The sequence below is a fragment of the Mobula hypostoma genome, chromosome 8 (genome assembly GCF_963921235.1).
Source record: "Mobula hypostoma chromosome 8, sMobHyp1.1, whole genome shotgun sequence".
In the NCBI taxonomy this organism is placed as follows: Eukaryota; Metazoa; Chordata; class Chondrichthyes; order Myliobatiformes; family Myliobatidae; genus Mobula; species Mobula hypostoma.
Genome location: NC_086104.1, coordinates 66448029 through 66468805, shown reverse-complemented (window position 1 = coordinate 66468805; position 20777 = coordinate 66448029). Strand labels below are relative to the sequence as shown.

At 37.3% G+C, this 20777-nt stretch overlaps 1 protein-coding gene across 6 annotated transcripts in view; it reads right to left on the bottom strand.

Moving 5' to 3' along the window:
- The window catches only part of arid1b (AT-rich interactive domain 1B), a 421995-nt gene that overhangs the window by 27171 nt on the left and 374047 nt on the right, over positions 1–20777 (bottom strand). For all 6 annotated transcript variants that reach the window (XM_063056016.1, XM_063056019.1, XM_063056018.1 and 3 more), the window contains 5 exons: positions 17729–17935; positions 14210–14414; positions 8990–9122; positions 6265–6437; positions 2815–2965 (listed from right to left, as the gene is read on the bottom strand). In XM_063056016.1, the coding sequence (XP_062912086.1) occupies positions 2815–2965; positions 6265–6437; positions 8990–9122; positions 14210–14414; positions 17729–17935 (869 nt within the window). The remainder of the gene's footprint in view (positions 1–2814; positions 2966–6264; positions 6438–8989; positions 9123–14209; positions 14415–17728; positions 17936–20777) is intronic.

Genomic DNA, 20777 nt, shown 5'->3' with positions numbered 1-20777 from the left:
CAACCCGACATCTAGCCTAATGAGCTCCATATGATTTTTTAAAAACATTTCAATGGGAAGGTCTCTCATTCTTCTGAACTGAAAACTGTTTAGAAGTCTGCTTAATTTTTCCTCTTGTTGCAAAAATATTGTGAAATATTGAAAAAATACCATGTAATGAATCAATCTGCTGAGTGTTTGCTGTACTACTTCATCACAAATAACATCCATCTGCAGATTTATTTACTTATTGAGATACAGCACAGAATAGGCCCTCCGAGCCACACCGCCCGGCAATCCCCGATTTAATCCTGGCCTAATATTCCAATATTCCAGATGTGATCACAGTGTAGTTAATGTAGTTCAACAAGACAGTTTTGCTCTTAAATTCAAATCCTCTTTAAGTAATTGCCAATAGACCGTCTGCCTTCTTAACTAGTTAACTTTCAGTGATTTATGTAGATGGAAGTCTTGGATATTCCAACATCAACATGATTTCATTTCTCACCACTTAAAGTCAAAGTAAAACATTCTATGTTTTCAACTGGGGTGAAAGACTTCATGCTTTATATTCCATTTGCCACATAACTCCTTCAAGCACTTAACTGGCCGCTATCCCTCGGCATCTTTACATTTTCCCACTGCTCACACTACCACCTAGCAGCAAATCCGAAGATGTTACACATAAGGTGAAAAACAAAATCCCGAAATAAAAACAGAACATAATGTAATACTCATTAGGTCAAGCAGCAACTATGGGGAGAGAAAAAGTGAATCTTTCAAATGAGTAACTTTTTTATGAGAATATTAAACATTAACTGGTTTTTCCTTCTAAGGTGCCGCCTGACTTGCTGGGCATTTCCAGCATTTTCTTTTTATATTTTTCAATAAATTACACTTGTGGCCTCCTCCAAGTCATTGACAGAGACAATAAATAACTGGGGCCCCAGCACAGAATCCTGTGGCACCACAGTATTCACAGCTTTCCAACATAATCATTTACAATTTATTCTTAACATTCCTGAATATCCCCCAGACCATGTTCGTTACCATTTTGTGTGTGGCCTTAGCATTATTGCCCATTTGTTGTGTATATCAGCTTCTTGAACTGCTGCATTCCTTCTGAAATTATGTCCCTTGTGCTGTTGGAAATGATCTGCCATGAGTTCATCATCCAAGTCCGGATGGATGTTAGGGAGTTAGAATCAGGGCAGACTAGGTAAACAACTGCAGTGCAATTTTTAGATACCTTACAAAGTAGCCACATGAGTGCCAAGTAAGATGGCTGTTTGGTTCTGGATGATGCTGATCATCTTTAATGCTTTTGAAATAGCTCTTGTCCAATAAGTGGATGGTATGACAACGCACTCCTGATTTCTGCCTGCAGGCTATTTGCCATAGTATAGCCAGCCTCTGACCCCTCCTTTTGGCTGATTAGTTTCAATTTCTTGTCAACAGTCACCTCAGTATATTAAAGGCAGGAGTCTCTGCAATAGCAACACATGGTTGGGTAGGTGGAGTTGCCAAAGCCTTTACTTCAACACAAAGTCAAATCCTGAGTCTAATGAATATTCTCCATCTGATTGCATTCAAAAACCTCATTCAAGACTAAGGAGCTGGTGGTAGACCTGAGGAGAGCTAGGTACCAGTGACCCCTGTTTCCATCCAGGGGGTCAGTGTGGACATGGTGGAGGATTACAAATACCTGGGGATACAAATTGACAATAAACTGGACTGGTCAAAGAACACTGAGGCTGCCTACAAGAAGGGTCAGAGCCGTCTCTACTTCCTGAGGAGACTGAGGTCCTTGAACATCTGCCGGACGATGCTGAGGATGTTCTACGAGTCTGTGGTGGCCAGTGCTATCATGTTTGCTATTGTGTGCTGGGGCAGCAGGCTGAAGGTAGCAGACACCAACAGAATCAACCAACTCATTTGTAAGGCCAGTGATGTTGTGGGGATGGAACTGGACTCTCTCACGGTGGTGTCTGAAAAGAGGATGCTGTCTAAGTTGCATGCCATCTTGGACAATGTCTCTCATCCACTACATAATGTACTGGGTGGGCACAGGAGTACATTCAGCCAGAGACTCATTCCACCGAGATGCAGCACAGAGTGTCATAGGAAGTCATTCCTGCCTGTGGCCATCAAACTTTACAACTCCTCCCTTGGAGGGTCAGACACCCTGAGCCAATAGGCTGGTCCTGGACTTATTTCCTGGCATAATTTACATATTACTATTTAACTATTTATGGTTTTTATTACTATTTAATTATTTATGGTGCAACTGTAACGAAAACCAATTTCCCCCGGGATCAATAAAGTATGACTATGACTATTCTTGTTGGTAAAAAGCTGCATGTTTGATTAAGATTACCAAATGCTTTTCCTAAATATTCACTTGCACCACCAGTGGTGAATTGTAGTGTGTATTTATCACCTCTCAATGCTGCATTTTGCATTGACAAAATGAACAAGGTGAATGATGCATTGAGACACCTTCACTTCCAAGTTCCCATCAGACACCATACCGACTTGGATGTCTACTGTGGACCCTTCATCATGAGTAGCTGTAAATAATGCAATTCCTTCAACTTGCAACATTGTGGTAATACGAGAATTGTGGCAATTCAAGTACCATTACCTTCAGGCAGGGTAGACAATAAATGTTTGTCAGGACATCTGCATTCTGAGATCAAATTAAAAATAGGTATTAGCAGAATTTCTAATGCTACTACTAGGAACAAAAACAAAAATGATTTGTTCTATACTCAACTTGAAAAATAAAATAATGATTTTTTTTTTAAAGCTCCATGATAAGAGTGTTATACTTACCTCCTGTCATAACCGGATCCATAAGCATACTGTTGCCGCTGACCCATACTCAAGTTGCCCATTCCTCCTGATGGAGTACGGTTATACAGATCCTGCATCCCACTGTTAGGCATGACTCCAGGAGGCATAAAAGGATCATTACTTCCAGGCACTATGGTGAAATAAGTCAAGTTACTTAAAAAATACAAAGTACAAAGTACAAAATTAAATGGCGTGCTGCAAAGGAAAGGTATAAAACCTTCCTGCAAATTTCTCTCTGCGTATCGCAAGGTCTAAGTTTGAAATGGATAGAAATATTATATTTTGACACTACAGTGATGTGACTACTACAACAGACTTAATTAGTCAAATACTACTTCATCAGCTATCCCAGGAAAAAGTAATCACGGTTTCATTTCTGAGAAGTGTAAAATATTCAATCACTTATCATGGGGTACATCACAGCACCTTCTCTATAAGTGCAAGGCACAGAACAGATGCACTGATGGAAATGTTCCTGGTCAAGAACTGGCTGCAATTATGAACAGCTCACCTTTATAAAGTATCTATATTGTCTCTTATTCCCTTACTGAAGTTAGAAAGTAGATGAGTTTTTAAAAAGATTTTCAAATGTAACATTTTAAAGCTACTTCAAAGATTTAGATTTCATAAGGATTTCTTTATCTGAGAAACATGGGGGGGTGGGATGCTCAATCAGATATTTTGGGGAACTGGCTATACAGGATAGAGAGGCACAGTAGTTATGTCACTGAACTAGCAATCCAGACCCTGGGCTTAAGAAATATAAAATCCATCATGACAGTAAAACAATTTCAATTGTTCCAGATATATTTATTTAACTAACAAATCACTAAGCAACTCAAGTGCATTAAAACTGCTTGTTCATACATGTTGAAGATGATGCTCGGTATGACAGACTTCTGTTTCTAGTTGAGGGTGATATTGACTATGTTGATTGTACTAGGTGAATGTACAGATCACTTGAAACCTGATAGCCATCTACATCTTTTCACATATGTATATTTGTAGACATGTTTCTATATTCTTACAGGCACAAAACTCAAAGATAAATACATGTGTTTTCTGGAACGCAATGCAATAGTGTTAAAGACTGATTAAGGGAAATGATGCACAGACCGCTATTAAAAAATATTAGATATGTTAAATGAATTATTTACAAGTGCAAAGAATGGACACATTTCAGTTAAATTATACCTTTGCCAGTAAAGCATTTTATCAAGAAATTCAAGGAATTAAATGCACAGTTGACACGAGGAAATCCGCAGATGCTGGAATTTCAAGCAACACACATCAAAGTTGCTGGTGAACGCAGCAAGCCAGGCAGCATCTCTAGGAAGAGCAACAGTCGATGTTTCGGGCCGAGACCCTTCGTCAGGACTAACTGAAGGAAGAGATAGTAAGAGATTTGAAAGTGGGAGGGGGAGGGGGGGAGATCCGAAATGATAGGAGAAGACAGGAGGGGGAGGGATGGAGCCAAGAGCTGGACAGTCCATTGGCAAAAGGGATACGAGAGGATCGTGGGACAGGAGGCCTAGGGAGAAAGAAAAGGGGGAGGGAGGGTAAAGCCCAGAGAATGGGCAAGGGGTATAGTGTCAGGGACAGAGGGAGAAAAAAGGAGAGTGAGAAAAAGAATGTGTGTGTATATATAAATAAACAAACAACAGTTGGGGCTGTATACACACATTCTCTTTCTCTCTCTCCTTTTTCTCCCTCTGTCCCTCTCACTATACCCCTTGCCCATCCTCTGGGCTCCCCCCCCCCTTTTCCTTCTCCCTGGGCCTCCTGCCCCACGATCCTCTCGTATCCCCTTTGCCAATCGACTGTCCAGCTCTTGGCTCCATCCCTTCCCCTCCTGTCTTCTCCTATCATTTCGGATCTCCCCCTCCCCCTCCCACTTTCAAATCTCTTACTATCAGTTAATCCTGACGAAGGGTCTCGGCCCGAAACGTCGACTGTACCTCTTCCTAGAGAAGCTGCCTGGCCTGCTGCGTTCACCAGCAACTTTTAAATGCACAGTTGATCTAGATTCAGATTGGTTGGGCTCTGGAAGTCTTAAAGATGTAAGTTCAGATACACAAGAGCATGATAAACAGAGGGGCAAAATCAGATGATTATGTTAAACTCTCAGGTAGTTAGCTGAGCACAGGAAAAGGAAATCTGAATATAAACAATGACTGATGGACTTAAGCTCATGCTTTTAAAGCACAATGTACAAAGAAGATGCATGAAGCCATTGGAACATATTTAGCTCATAAAGAAGAGGTCAACAGTTGCCTTTAAGAAGAAGAAAATGGCTATCTTCACAAATAAGTATTCACCCTTGGTCCTTATTGAAATTTTTGGACATGTTTAGACTTGGTACATTAAACAATAAGATCCAGTGAAACAAAATTATCAATTATCCACTAATCACACCAGATTTTGCATGCAGATACTCCAGCATTGTCCAGATTACTTTGCATTAATAAAGGTAGATGCAACTTGAATGTAACCAGCCATTGATTGTAAGCACTGAATCAAACAGAAAGCAATGCCCAGCTTGCAGATGCCTGTCTGAATGTAAGGGTGAATTATCTAGTGAAACTGGCTTTAATGATAAGAAACTGCAAACCACAAAAAGGAAGATCCCACAATGGATTCTTTCCCTAGAAGATGGCTGAGCAGTGAAAAGCTACAATTGGACACTGGACAATGAGCAAGGAAAGAGGGGAAAAATTTACTTGGAATTCACTGATTATTATCCAGTGTGCTGAAATGAGCAAGTGCATGACTGGATTTGTTTATGATTCCCCTGACATATACATAAATAGAATAGCAAATTTTGGCACAATGTGCTTTAAGTGAAAGTGGAACATCTATAATGGATGGTCACATTATTGTGTGGCATTAGTGCCTATTTCACCATCTGTCAGCACACAAAATAAAACAAAAATCAGTAGTAACTTCTTCAGATCAAAACATCTGAGAGGAGCAGATGGTAAGGGCAATTCTCTGAAGACAACCCCCATGCTGGTATAGAATGATTGCTTCATAAAGCTAGGTAACAGCTTTTAAAATTAAGTAGCAGAGTTTAAATGCTTACATTTTAACAGGAATTTCCGAATAAGATAACTCATCTTAGCTTTTGATGCTCAATTCTGAAGGGATTTACTGTAGCTGCTCAAACAGATTCCATATGCATGAGTAGGTTTATAAATATCTAAATACATTCACGGCTTTCAACTGGGCAGAATGAGTATGCATATTTCTGGTATGTCGCAAGATTTCCCTGATCAAAATGCATTCAATTCAATTGGTTATATTTAGGTTATTAACTTCAATCCTCAGCCTTGCTGCATATTCTTGGTAATAACTTTCATTCTTCCTCAGTGCTATTTTCCCATCTTAATTGGAATTTTAAAGTTGGAAATTAAAAGAAGTATTTTCTACCTTTCCTCATACCACCAAAGGGATCCTTATTGGGTTCATATGACATTCGACTCATCATTTCAGGCATATTCATGCCTGGTTGATATGGTGTATTCGGTGTCATGGAGCCCCATTTCTGAAATGCTGGGTCACTAACATCCGAGAAGGGATCCTGTACGCTGATTGCATTATTCCTGTTCAGGTTAAAAATAGAGACACTGATGCTCATAAACTGATAGAGATCAATAAATACAAAAAAACCCAAAATAAATTAGAATAGAAGCGGTTTCTATGGTTAATATTTTATTATCACATAAAGCTCTTACTTTATTTAGAATATGGGGCAGCCCACCTCATGAAGCATACAATGAATTTTGATGAGGTGGAGCACAGATTTACCAGATCGTGCCTGGAGCCAATGGGGTTATGTTATGAAGAGATGTTTCTTCGATTAAACTTCAGTGTGAAAGATGGAGAGACAATATAATTTGTCTTTAAAATGGTGAAGGATGGTTATAGTTTATTGAAGAGAAACCAACTATTTCCTCTTTTGGGAGGTTTCAGAACAAATAGGTATGACTTTAAAATTGCAGGAAGGTTGTTCATGAACAAAATAGGTAATGCTTCTTTGTACAAAGATTAGTGGAAGTCTGGAGTTATGTACTCTGAAGTCATTGAGGTCAACTGAACATCTCTAAACAGTTAAGAGTTTTGTTATGCAAAGGTATTAAAGATTATGAATTCAGGCAGGTAAATGTACTAAAGATACAAATCGGCCAAGATCTAACGGAATGTGAAACAAATTCAGGGCTGTATGACTAACTCCTGTTCTTATTTTCCCTATTTCTAATTGTCAATGAAAAAACAGTCTACCACTTCAGAACATTGTATTCCTTTTTCTACTGGGGGCTCCCAAAAGTGAACTACAGGTACTTGCTGTTCAAGTTTGATTTAATCAGTTCAGTTGTTTTTGCCATCTACATTATAGTCACCAGCAGAAACATCATGCGGCTAAAGCACTTTGCTTGCAACAGGCAAGCAACAATGACTGCGATGCAAAAACTGCAGATAATTCATTATGCAACAGTTCTGAATGAGAGCAACAAGTTCAGCCTTCAGACTACTCTATCCTTTCAGCTGACTGAATACATACAAACAGCATTCAGAAAAGATAACAGAGAAAAATAATTGCAACATGTTGCATTGTTGCCCGCGATCCACAGAACTTCTGCATTATTGTTGTAACACGGAAGGGCACATATTGACCTGACCTGACATTCAGCCTAATGCCACTTTAAGCTCGTTAGAATCAGTTAACAATGCCCCAAGGAATTGTAAGATTGTTATGACAGTTTTACTTTTAGATAGAGACAGACTGCTGTGAGCTTAATTCACTTGCATTTATAAAGGAATCCAATGATCCCAAACAATACTGGGGTCACAGATAATTAAACTCCAACAGTAATGCTCAAATTAGTCTGTGAGATGACACACATTACAAATCATAATGGTCTAATTTCAAAGGGAGCTGCCCGTGGATGTTAATTGGGCATGACATGCTTAAGTATGTCCTGGGCCACCACTCATCATTATTTTAAGGACTTCTTTCCCCTAAATAAAAAGCTTGTACATTATAATTTGCTCTGATTTTATGCATGTGCAATATCTGCCAAAATGTCTTGCAGCCAATGGTAGAGTGGGAATATTAACTCTTAAATAAAGAGTGAATAAATAATGCTGAATAAACTTTACGCACAATAGCCTGATGCCTTATTTTATATTTTGGTGTATAAATAGCTCTCCAATGGAACCTTCATGATTTTATTTTTCTATATTCTAATGTTTAACCTTACATAATTTAGGAACTATTGCATTAAAACACATTAAATGTTTGGCTTATAAGGTTTTTTAATTAATAACTCAATTCATATTTTTAATATTACTGTGTGATAAGATGGCACTGCAAGCTATTATAAATGAGCACCTAATAATTTTCCATGAAAAACTGACAAGTAGTACTGGCAGAAAAACGATTTGTTTAACCTAAATCGTTTTTCTCTATTCTCTCCCCCTTCTATTTGAACCCCATTCTTTTCAAATTAACACAGCGATGACAAAAATAAATCTCAGCATCTCTCTTCTTTTAATGATAATTTGAAATTAACAATCCTTTCTCACTGAATTACCAATTGGGGTTTTGAAGCTATGGAGAACAAAACAGAATATTTGGCACCTTTTGTTAGTACAGCTAGCCAATAAGCCTCACCATCCCCTTCTCCTTCCACTACCAGTTCATATTTGAAAAATTATTACTGGTGGCTTCCAGTACCCTTATAGGCTATGCAATACTGATTATAATAATTTACAACAACTTGAAGGAATAATCATTCTTATTCATTCTTTAGAGAAAGCTCCTCTTAGTTTGAACCAAGACTTCTTTTTAGCCATTTCTGCTCCAATGAACATAGTCATTTATACCTCCAGCACAACTCTATCTGCCAATCCTGGTGCCACCCCTGTGAATCTAACCTGCAACTTTCTGTACTAATAATAATTATTAAATAATTGTTTGCTTACTTCCAGTAAAATTTACTTCAGAAAAGATTATGACTTTAATGGCATTAACACCAAAAGTCAGTGATGGGGTCTGTCAGCGCTGAACTTACACCAATCTTTCTATACAACAGTAATTCATTTCTCAAAAAGCAGTAACAATTCAAAGACATTTGTTTTACTATATCAATACCTGTTCCCTTGCATGGGTGTCATTTGTCCATGGGGTGTTGATACAGGAGTTGGTGGCTTCAAATCCCCACTTTCTGCCATTGAGCTGCTTGTGGACTGAGGTGTCTGTGGTCCTTGTAGAGAACCGGAACCTGCTATAAAATGAAAGATTGTTTTTCTTATACATGTATTTTATATTAGTTTATCAAATGGTTTGTATGGTGATTTACTTCAATCAAGCAATTCCTGTGAAGATTCTTCAAATAACTCTAGTGTCTCATTACTGAAAATGTTCACAGTACAGATAACATAATAAAAGACTAAATTCCCTACCAAATTTAAAAACAGAAAACAATTTAGATAGAAAGAATATCAGGTAAATACTGTGGAGAGAGAAAAACGCAGCTACTGTTTCAAGTTGATTACCTTTCTTTAATTAATTTTCTCACACCAATGATCCTAGGAGGCTAATGACTGAACAACTGTCAGGATCAGACTAGCACTTCTGGCTGCAAGAAACATAACTCCATATTGAGTTGCAGGCAACAACCAACAACTCATTTCAATCATCTCTTTTACTGGCCAGCCACTACAGTTGCTGCAAGCTTAGTGGGTTATTATCCATTCTGAAAGTGGTTATGCTGGCTTCAGTACATCCATAGGAAACAGTGGCCAACAGGGGCAAACAAAATCTAAAAATCTATACTACAGCAGTCAGTAGAGCTTCATGGTTGCTTTTCCCCTCCCCCACCCCCCAAAGTCAACCGATGGTGCAAGCATCAGTTAGCAGCAAAAGTCCTTGCACGTTTGGCTGACTTGGGGCGGGGGGGGGGGGGGGAACAGTCCATAAAGCTCTATTGACCACTATAGTGTACATTTTTACATGATTTTTCCTGTAAGCCACCATGTCTTATAGATGTACTGAAGCTAGTAACAGTCATCATGTGGCCTAACATAGTACCAGCTTGCACAAAATTCAATATTTAACTGACATTTTAAACAGTGCAAAGTAAAACTTAGAGCTTAAACATTAGATCAAGGAAGAAGATGAAATAACATTAACAAACATTTAAAAGTATATTTAAAAACTCATTTATATTTATAATGTTTCTGTGTGGCAATAACAACACACAAGTTAGGACCAGAGTGGTTATTAAGCAGTATTATGGCAAAGTATACTATTATAAACTCCCTAGTCATGCAGCAAAATTTAACATTTTTTCCCTTATATTACACCTTTGTTAACTTTTGTAACATTTCTAAATATATAATGCACATCAGATTATTACACTGGAGGACGCTGCAAATAGTACTTCTGTGGAAAAGCAGGGTATTATTGACAGGAACTTCCAGATGTCTGAATTTATGCTGTCATATTCATGGTGTGGTAACGGTGAATGCTAAATATCCAGCCCTTTGTGAAGTCAACTGGCACTGTGGCAGGCCAACATAATACTCAAGGGAAGTGCAAACAAGAGATTATTAAGATCAGGGACAATTGTCTTATTGGATAGGCACTTTTAAATCCATGGGAAAAGAACTGTTACAATTAGGTGATCACCTCACAATTTGACCGTGTCTTGATATTTTTATGGTGGGGTGATAGGTTGTGGTGAAGTAAACTAGGGTAAATCATGACAAATGTTTGAAAAAAAATTAGCTTTGAACTGGATATTGACTTATCAAGTGTACCAAATGAAGCTAGCAACATATTATTTATTATTTCCATTGTTTCCTCATTGTACATATTTTACTCACAGTACTGAAGACTGCAAAAAGAGACATCAAAAGCATAAACTCAAAACAACATTCAGTTCAATACGAATTACCAGTGGTATATACGCCACAGTAAATTTCAACTAATCAACTTTAGAAAAGTAAGCAAACACATTATGAAACAACGACATCATGGAAAGGAAACGTTTTTCTGCAGAAATCCCTGCACAGTTTCCATCTGTATTATACAGGATATAACAGATATGTTAGGATGCACATCAGGTTACAAGTATTGGCGTCAGCACTGAGATACATCATGACAGTTGCTTCTGTATGTCGATGTGTGTGCACTTCACATTTAGCTTATGAATATAGAATGCAAGGGAACCCCAAGAAAAACGGAACAGTTAAAAGACTAATCCAAGAACTGTAACTTAGATACATGGGTAATAATTATAAAATAGTTTCTTCCAAAATAATCCAAAAAAAATACTGATCCGGGATTGATTAAATTCATAAGGATTAATTTATTACAGTTACAATAGAAAAATAGCTGGAAATAATCTCCTTAGGGCTGCAGCAGTTTATTAGCAGCTTCTATTCATTCCTACAAATACCACATGGCATGCCAATATTTTCTTCTTCAGAACATGTGAAATCAGAACATTAAACCCTTGCTAATAAAGAGCTGGCAAACTGCAAGGATTTCCCTACCTCTTGCCAGAAGCTGCAATTTATTCTCCAAAGTAAACAATAAAAGGTTACTGGAGGTTAAGTATGCACACACACTTAAGACTACACTGCCAGCCATCATGCTGGGAAGACAATTCACTCAGTATGAACTCACGGCCTTACTTTTAGGAGCAGGATGTTGTGGGACCAGCAGTTAATCTGCACTGATCAGAGGTCACTTGGAGGTAATTTCTGTTTATATTCAAGACCATTCCATATAATTTATCTTGCCTCAAATATTTCCCTATCTCAACATGTGACATTTCAATGACCACTTGTCAGCAAACACTCAGCAGTATTTGGGAAACTTGCTGACAATGACAAATATGGTTTGTTATGATTCATGTTGCCAGGCTGAAAGAGAAACCAAGAAAAAAAATAGGAATTATCCCTGATTGATAATCACTTAGAAAGCTTTACATAATATTTAACAGCTGATAAGTCTGTGCATGAGGTAGGCAAACAGGACATGCAATGAGAAAGCTCCTAAGATGCTTCTTAGCAGCACAAACACATGGGGGAGGGGGGTGAAGATGATAGGGGAAAAACATAGATATTCAAATGAGGGTCTATCATGTCAAACTGAGAAAGGAAAGAAGTAAGGCGTAGCAATAGTAGTTCATATGAAATAGTGTAACAGTCAGAATCTTAAGTAAATTAAGAACATGGGGGGGGTGAATAAAATGAGCAGAAAATCGTTATGAAGACATGTTTGTAGTAAAACAGGGATTGAGGCCATTTTAGCTCGAGCCTGTGGTATACTCAATGAAATCATTGCTGATCTTACATTCAACTGCAAATACCTCCATGTTCTTTGGTGTACTATTTAACAGAAAACTATCAAACTTAAATTTAATATTAATGATGGCTTTGTGGAAACTTAGTATAACGAAAGTTAATTCCAAGTTGCCTGCGCATGTGTGAATCATTCCTGAAAGACAGGGATCTGATTTTAAGAGTTACCATTTGGAGTTGTGAAATAGCAGCTTTACTACGTATTCTGCTGTGTGGTTATTTGCATCAATGTGTCATGGACTTGTTCTGCAGTTCTTTCAATTGTTGTTACCTTCAATGTCACTAACTCTGAAAACCAATTAAGAAGCAGCGAGACACATTTCTGCCACTTCTTCCTACCCTACCAGATGGTCTCTACTTACTGTGCCCTTGACTCTGTAGCTATGGAGTGGTCTCTTCCACATTCAAATCCCAATTAAATTCTGAAAATTTCCACTAACTTCTCAGTATTTGCTTTTTAAGAGAGCAGCCTAGCCAGATTGCTGTACCAAGACACCCATTCTGTAACTTTTTGAACCCTTGGACAGTACCTCACTTTTTTAATATACAGTATTACTGTTTTTTTGCACGTTTTTAAACTATTCAATATACGTATACTTATTTATTTAATTTTTATTTAATTTTTTTTTCTCTCTTCTATATTATGTATTGCATTGAACTGCTGCTGCTGCTAAGTTAACAAATTTCTCGTCACATACCGGTGATGATAAACCTGATTCTGATTTTTTTATTGCAATCTTCTTTGGTACTAATTGTAATATCGGGTGATCTGAAACTTTAGTTATATCACTTAAAAAATTTATGATTCCAAATTTTTAATGCAAATAAGTGGACCTTCTGCCTGATTTCCATGGAGATTGAGTTAAACCGAGCTGGTCGTGCATCGTAAGTGAAGATTAGACATCCACTGGTCATACAGCAGCCAAAGATTAACGGACGAAAGATAAGTGTTTCTGTCCTGGTCCAGCGATTGGCAAACACTATGAGGTAGCTGAGTCCACAGTTAAAGGAGGGCCTTCTTTTGTTTCAGGTTGTTGTATCTGGGTGATAAGTGAGATGCTGGATGACTGAAAAGTTAAAGTTTGACCTGGGAGATGAGTATTATCCTAATTTAAAGATTACACTGAAGTTCCAACAATGCTGCATTGCACTTCTACTGCTAGTGGCTCTTCATTACTAATCTGAGGTTGCACATTCATATGGCCATGTGAGATGCATAAATGGCTACAGAGGAAAGTTTTTCTCTGGACTGTGTTTTTGGTTGATCAATGAAACATTAATAGTAAGTGATGTGAGAAACAGGGCATCAAACCCTCACATCAAATTTTGTTGTGTATTATTTGTCTTCTATCTCTAAGTATTTGAAAAAAAATCTAATTTCAAATGAGGGGCCATTCCAAAATGCAGGGAATAAAAAACAATTTGTTCTATATATTTTTATTTGAGTGCACAGGAATTCTATGTGCTTTGAAACGTAGCCAAATGCTACAGGTGTCAACTGAATGTTCTTATAATAGAGAAACAAAGTACACATTCATCACTTCCCTCATCTTCAAAATGGGTAACTTTACATGAAGCCAGAATAACCAAGCTCAATGCACCTGTAATTCAGCTCATAATAGAGCAACTTGCTTCCAATTGCCCCTCTTTGGAGACCATTACTTGTAGACTACAACTTTATCAAGGTTTCCAAAGTTGCTGCTTCTATTAAAGCCACAAAACATACTCACTAAATCTTCAATAAAATGTAACTCAGCCTCTGGAAGTGTGAACGTTCAAAGGAAGATAGTTTTAAAATATTTAAATTGTGCATAAAATAGTTTCTTGTTTAAAACTCAAAAAGGAATACATATTTGTCCACAAGGTGGTATCATTGAAATGATAAGCAAAAGTTTCTTAAAAGACTTTTATCATCTTAGTCAAAGAGCAAAATATTTTAAAGACAATAATACAGAAATAATTCAGCTTAAGCAGAGCCCAGTGCTGTGTTTGTACTTACCAGGAGAAGGGGGTTGTATTTTAGGTTGCTTTTTGGATTCAGCAGAACTGAACATCTCAGGAGGGGGCTCCTCTCCACGTTCAATCTTACATTCAAAGGCAAACAGGTACTGAATGTACTGCTTTTTGAGTGAGCTTGCTGCACTGCTTGATGTCCCTACGCTCAGAGCTGTTGCCAGTTCACGCCATTTTTTGTTTTTGTTCACCTGGGAAGAAAAAGTTAAAATGAGAACCTGTTTGATAATTATTTCAAAAGAATTTGAAATACAATGTTTAGTTGTGTTCTTGAATTCTCTGACCATCTTTTCCCTCACTTTTGAAGATCCAAAGCATCTTCTAAAAGAAATTTCACTGATCATAAACAGAATGAGTTGAGTTTGAAGTGAATTGGGAATAAGATAGTAAATAGAGGTCGAGAGGCCTAACTGGAAATTTACAAAATTCACTTGTCAAAAATGTTGAAGCAACTGAAAGAGAATGTTCCTGTTTGATTAATCTTGGACAAATTAGTTCAAGCAAGTGCTTCTGTATTTTTTGGGTGGTGAGTTGGGGTGGGGAAACATAGAGAAACAGATTAGGTAGAAAGAAACAGGTTTAAAATGACAGAGTACTATATTTAACTATATTAAAAATGCTGCTTAATCATATGGCTCCAGATCTAATTGATGTTGGTCTACACATTGACAGGAAACGCTACAGTGAGATGAGAGTGATTGCCCTTGACATGAAGATTGCTAATGGTAATAAGAAACAAGAAAGTAACTCTTCATTTGATGGCCTCATACCAAGCCACATAAATATTACTGTGGTTGTTGGAGGCCAATCCCCATGACCCATTGTTGCTGGGAAAGCTCTTGAGGAGAGTGCCCCAAGGTCTAAACAGCAGCTTCGCTGTTGTTTCTCCCTTCACTTTAAAGTCATGAATGGGGATATAGAGTCATACAACTCAGAAGCAGGCCTTTTGCCCCATCCAGTCCACTCCAATCATCACACACCTACTTACACCAAGTTCCATTTTATTCTCCTCACATTACCCTCAATACCCCCTAGATCCCGCCACTGATCAACCAATCACTGGTGATCAGTTTGGGATGTGGGAGGAAACTGGATCAGCCAGGGGAAATACTTGTGATCACAGGTAGATGATACAAACTAACACTGTGGTCAGAATGAAACCTGTTTTGCTGGAGCTCTGAGGCAGCAATTCAACCAGCTGTGCCACCATGCCAACTGAAGCTGTTGATGGTACAGCATTCAGCTGTATTCGCAATATCTAATACAATAAAGCAGACTAGATGCACGTATAGCAAGATGCGAACAGGAAATGAAAATAAGGACCTCATCCACAAGCAAAAGTGAAACTTGCTGGTTTATCCATTATATTTTCAATCTTGGCCTTTCAGGTAGCAAGCGTCATTTATATCTCAAATCCAGGCTGATGACCAACTCTATTAAAAAGCTCAACTCACCCACAGCATTCTGGCACCCTGGGGAACATATCTGATCATAATCTTAACCAGACAAGCCATGTAAATGCAATGGCTACAAAATTAATTATCAGCAGATCATTTTGCTGGAAACATCTCATCTTCTCACTCCTCATAGACTTAACACTCTCTGCATGGTGCAAATTAGGAACTTGATGGAATAATTTCCAAGTATTGCAGGTCTGTAGTCCTAGCAACATAATCAAAGGCAACACTAAAAGCAACATCTCTATGAGGCATTACAAAAACTGCTTCATTCACCTCAATCTCAGTCATCAACTTTATCCACCTCGAAGGACGGGGGCAACAGTAACACACTGCCTGGAAGTTCTGCTCCAAGTCGCAGGCTATTCAGATTTGTATATATATTCATCAGAGCAAATAAGAAAACCAATAGATGCTGGCTTAGCCAGTGAAGGCTACATCACAACTCTAAACATACACCTGGCCAAATTTTCCAAGTAAAATTTTGACTTCCTTCTGATTACAATGAGCTGAGTTGTTCATCACATTGTGCCCAGTATCTCAGTTGTACAACCACCTGTGATTGCACTAATCGCTTGACCCAGGTTGACTAGTCAAATGAAGCCAAACTCAGGTATATTACTCACACTTCTGCCCTATCTTAATTAAATTTTAATGTTGCTGGGTTGAAATTTAATCAACTTACATAACTTTGTCCACTAAAGATAGGTGACCGCAGTCACAGTAACATAAGTACTGTATGTCCTGTTCCACTGCAGTGTTTATTCAATTGAAGACCATCAGATTAAGCAATTATCATTAAATTTCTTACCTGTGATCTTCATTCTCTAATGGGACATATGCTTCCCCTAATTTTTATACCAATCTACCCTGCTATATGACAAACCACTGACTCTGATCCAATCCAATAAACCCATGCTAACTCACAGGTGAGTCTAATTTTGGATTCAGGAATATGTGTGGTGAAACATGTAAAAGTGCAACTTCATCTCAGGGAAGCTGTCAGTCTGCAACTAATACTGAGCCTGTCCTACTTGCTTGTAATTCAATTTCACAATTCTCAAACTGGGCTTCTGCTGTAGTGGGACTTAATGTCATACAAAGTAATGTATAGAACAAAATCTCTAGACTCAAAAGAGTACAATACAGAACTTTTACTTAGTACTAAGCCACAATAAACAGTGGATGATAATTGGTCTAGTACTTGGGGAGTAAAATATAAAAATGAAAGCTGAACATAAGAACGGTTTATATTTCAGTGATATTACAAGATGGGCAGTGAAATCTTCCTTTATGCTCTGATGGGTATGCAGTGGTCAAGCAACCAGGCTGCAGTGACAATAACGATTTTAATGTTATGTTTACATGCAGATCATTTTACAAACTACAAGCATCCTTGAAACATGTTAAATACAAGTAAAGGGAAAGATTTGGGAAAGGGATAAAAAAAAATGAAAAAATTAAGTAAATAAGTACATAGGGATTGGATAATTATGTCTGCGGGCAGGAACAAGCACGAACAAATTGGGATATAAACACCTACAATGGTTGGTATATAGGCTTGTATGCAACATTTTGGACCAGTGGAAATGGTCCAGAAGGGTTGTATGGAAACTATTATTACCATTTTTCTTAACAACTAATTTCATTACTTAGCCTAATAGGTTAGATTTACCACAGTACATAATTATCTATTTAAATGTTTATTTTGCTTTTATATCATCTCAATGTGTACTTAAGAATGTATAAATAATTGTAGTTTTATACATATAAAAAAAATGGAAAAGGTTATATGTGTGAAAAAAGTACATGATAATTGTGAACTCCTTATCCAAATAAAAATAAAATTAAAAAAAAAGAAACATGTTAAATGATTCATCACAGCCCACATTGTTACTTTGTCAAAGTTAATAGAAAGATTTTTCTCTGCAAGACTTTTACCAAAACATATTGCAAAATGAATCTTTAGTTGCAGTAACATCCAAACATCAGACAAAATACGTCCAATAAATAATCCTGAACTACACAATATATTTATCAGCACCTACCTGTGCTAGACCGCCAATCTCCTTGACACAAATGTAAAGTCGATAGAGATCTAATGGCTTCTTGCCCACAGCAGGCAAATTAGCCACTGGAGTTCCTCTCTCCTCCATGAAGGACAAATAACGGTCTACCCACATTTTACGCTCCTGCTCATTCCCAAGTTCGTATAGCTTGGTTATTTTCTCACCAGTTGTGGAAGAATTTGATTTCTGGAATGAGCAGGAAGAACAAAGCAGAAATATGAATGTTTTTAATTGCAAAACAGAAGTGACAATGATTGAAAAACAGAGTCAAGGAATGAAGGCTACTAGTTCTGGCAGTCACCAAGTAAACAGTTCATTGCTATGTTTCCATTCCAGTGCTTAGTGCTTTTATATTTCATCAATATAACAATTAGGACTTTAGGTCAAGTTTGTGGCAGAGGCCAAACAAAAAAAAACATGTACAATTTGGCCTTTTCAAAACAAAGTTTGATCACGTATTTCAATCTATAGCCATTCATCATCCAGTAACACATTGTTAATTTATTTATAAAATATAACCAATTTTCCAACCAGATCACAACAGAAAATTTGCCAAATTACTACTTATTTGGAGCTCTGAGTTGCTGGCTGTATGAAGGCAAATGCACTGTTGTATTTTTTGTCAGGTGTGCACTAAGGCCACCTGGTCAATAAAATACAAGTGTAACAAACTAAAATGTGGATGTGACATACAATACTATTCGATAGGAAACTAACCCTTCCCAGGTTTCATGTTTCTTCAACCTGTATCACTTCACTCAGGTCTATAAACAGTGAACAAATTGGTTCTTCTTGAGTTAATGGTTGAACTCAAGATTACAAATTTTCTGCCAATTATATGAGTCAATTGACAGCACTGACAAAAAAACACTATTTATTTGGGCCTCATTCTTGCCTGAAAAACACATCCAACCTGGGCTGGAGCCCACTATAGTATGTTCATATAAGCTACGAAATGTCTCACAATAAGGAGAAGGCTGACTTCAGACAAAACAAATCACATTAATTCTTCCTGTTTTTCTCAATGATGAAAACATGACTGTGTTGAGTTCTAATGTTGTTTCTCAACTGATAATTAATAATGAAAAAAATTCCATTAACATTTTAAAGCTGCATAAAGAATACTTATACATTTGATAATTTATGTTGCTGTCACCTGCTCAGAACATTTCAACAAAAATGTGAGACAATAACAACCTTAACAACATTTTTACCATGTTTCCTGAGTTGCACCATTTAAAAAAATATTTTTTATTACTATTTTCATCCAGAATTTCAACTGCAGATTGGATGCTGATACATTATACTTGGATATCACTATCATTGAACACAGAATATTTTACAACTTTTTAAATACCTAAAATTTAAAACATTGTTATAAAAATATAATAACATAATCGCATACTAATCATAATTATTGTACTGAATAACATAATAGTCAACACAATTTCCACACTTCTTTAATGAGAATAACTCATGATTCATCACAAAAAAATCAGAATTTGTTAATGTAGTACTATGAGATTTGGACCTGAACTTAATGATATATTCTCCTCCACTCCTGAAACCACCAACTTCTCCAGGAGTTCAACTTTACTTGCTGTACCTCATCAAGGGGTGCTCTATAAAGTGAGGCTCTATAGATGATGCTAAATGGAGAAGATCAGTCAGATATATAGAAAACACTGTAGGGAAGTTCAGCTCAGATTACCACATATTTTTCCAGAGGGCATCACCATGTGCAGCAGAATCCCTGCCTTGTGAAATGAATCATGTCTGATTGTGGTACCTGTAATACTGGCAATGATTGGAATGATTTAGTGTCAGACTACAAAGTAGCTTTACTCAATGGCCCACTGGAGCTTCAAAAACTAATTACTATATTCTAGGAGCATTCACAGGCATTCTCCACAAATGAGACTGTTAACAACAATGGAATTGGAGGCAACAGTTGAGAAACAGGAGACAGAGCAGGAAACAGAGAATGAATAATGACTACACACTCAAAATGTAAGAATATAATTAGTTTAACATCTCCCAGAAATCTCCCTTGGGATTTTAGTTTTTCATTATATTTCATGAATGATCTGGATCAAGGAAGAACAATGTATCCAAAAGTACTAACGAAGGACAAGTTAAATGAACAATATTGGAAGCAGATATTTACAGTCTACATGTTAAATTGGTGGGCAAAACTGTGCCAGATTGATATCAATGCTGCATCAACTGGGAATGAAGAAAGACAGAATAGATTTGTTGACAGACTTAAAGAATAATACATGTGGTTGTGGAGGAACATTTAGGAGCCCAAAAATAGAAAACACCAAAAACATTAACTTTAAGGGTTAATGGAATGTTGGTCCTTGTCTCAAGCAGGCGAATAGACAAAGGAGTGGAATTAATGTTATAATTGTACAGGGCTGTGAAGTACTCTTGCTCTGGGTCTAAGTAATCACATCTGCCCAAGAGCAGGGGATTTGCAACGAATTGCTCTACAATGAATTGTGGCAGACTTGATGTGGCAATTACAATGCTGCAACATTTTCACTCAATGATCACAGAGGTATGAATGAAGGTGGAACGATTGAACTTCCTCTGCTGGCTGTGTCCAGGACAGGGCAGCACAATCTTAAAATTAGAGCATGGCTGTTTTGGGATAATATTCTGTTTTTACTTTTACACAAGGGATAATGGAACTCAGTAATTCTGGCAAAATGTAACTGATGAGACTTGGTAAAATTAATGTGCCAGAAGTGAAATGAATATTCTTGTTTTGCTACAGTAATAGGAGTTATGAAACCGAGATGGTACACTCATTGAGTGGCATAAAAGGACTGAGGAACTGAATGAACAAAATACATTTCTACATTATGCATTTGGAAGAAATTAAGAACTGCCTTTTAATTGTCTACTTCTACAATAATCTTTTTCATAGGAACCTTCAGTTGGAGCCTTTTCAACATTTGTTTCAGCTCAATCTGGAAAGCGCAGGGAAATCTGTAAACCTGGCTTTATTTGTTAAGGCCTA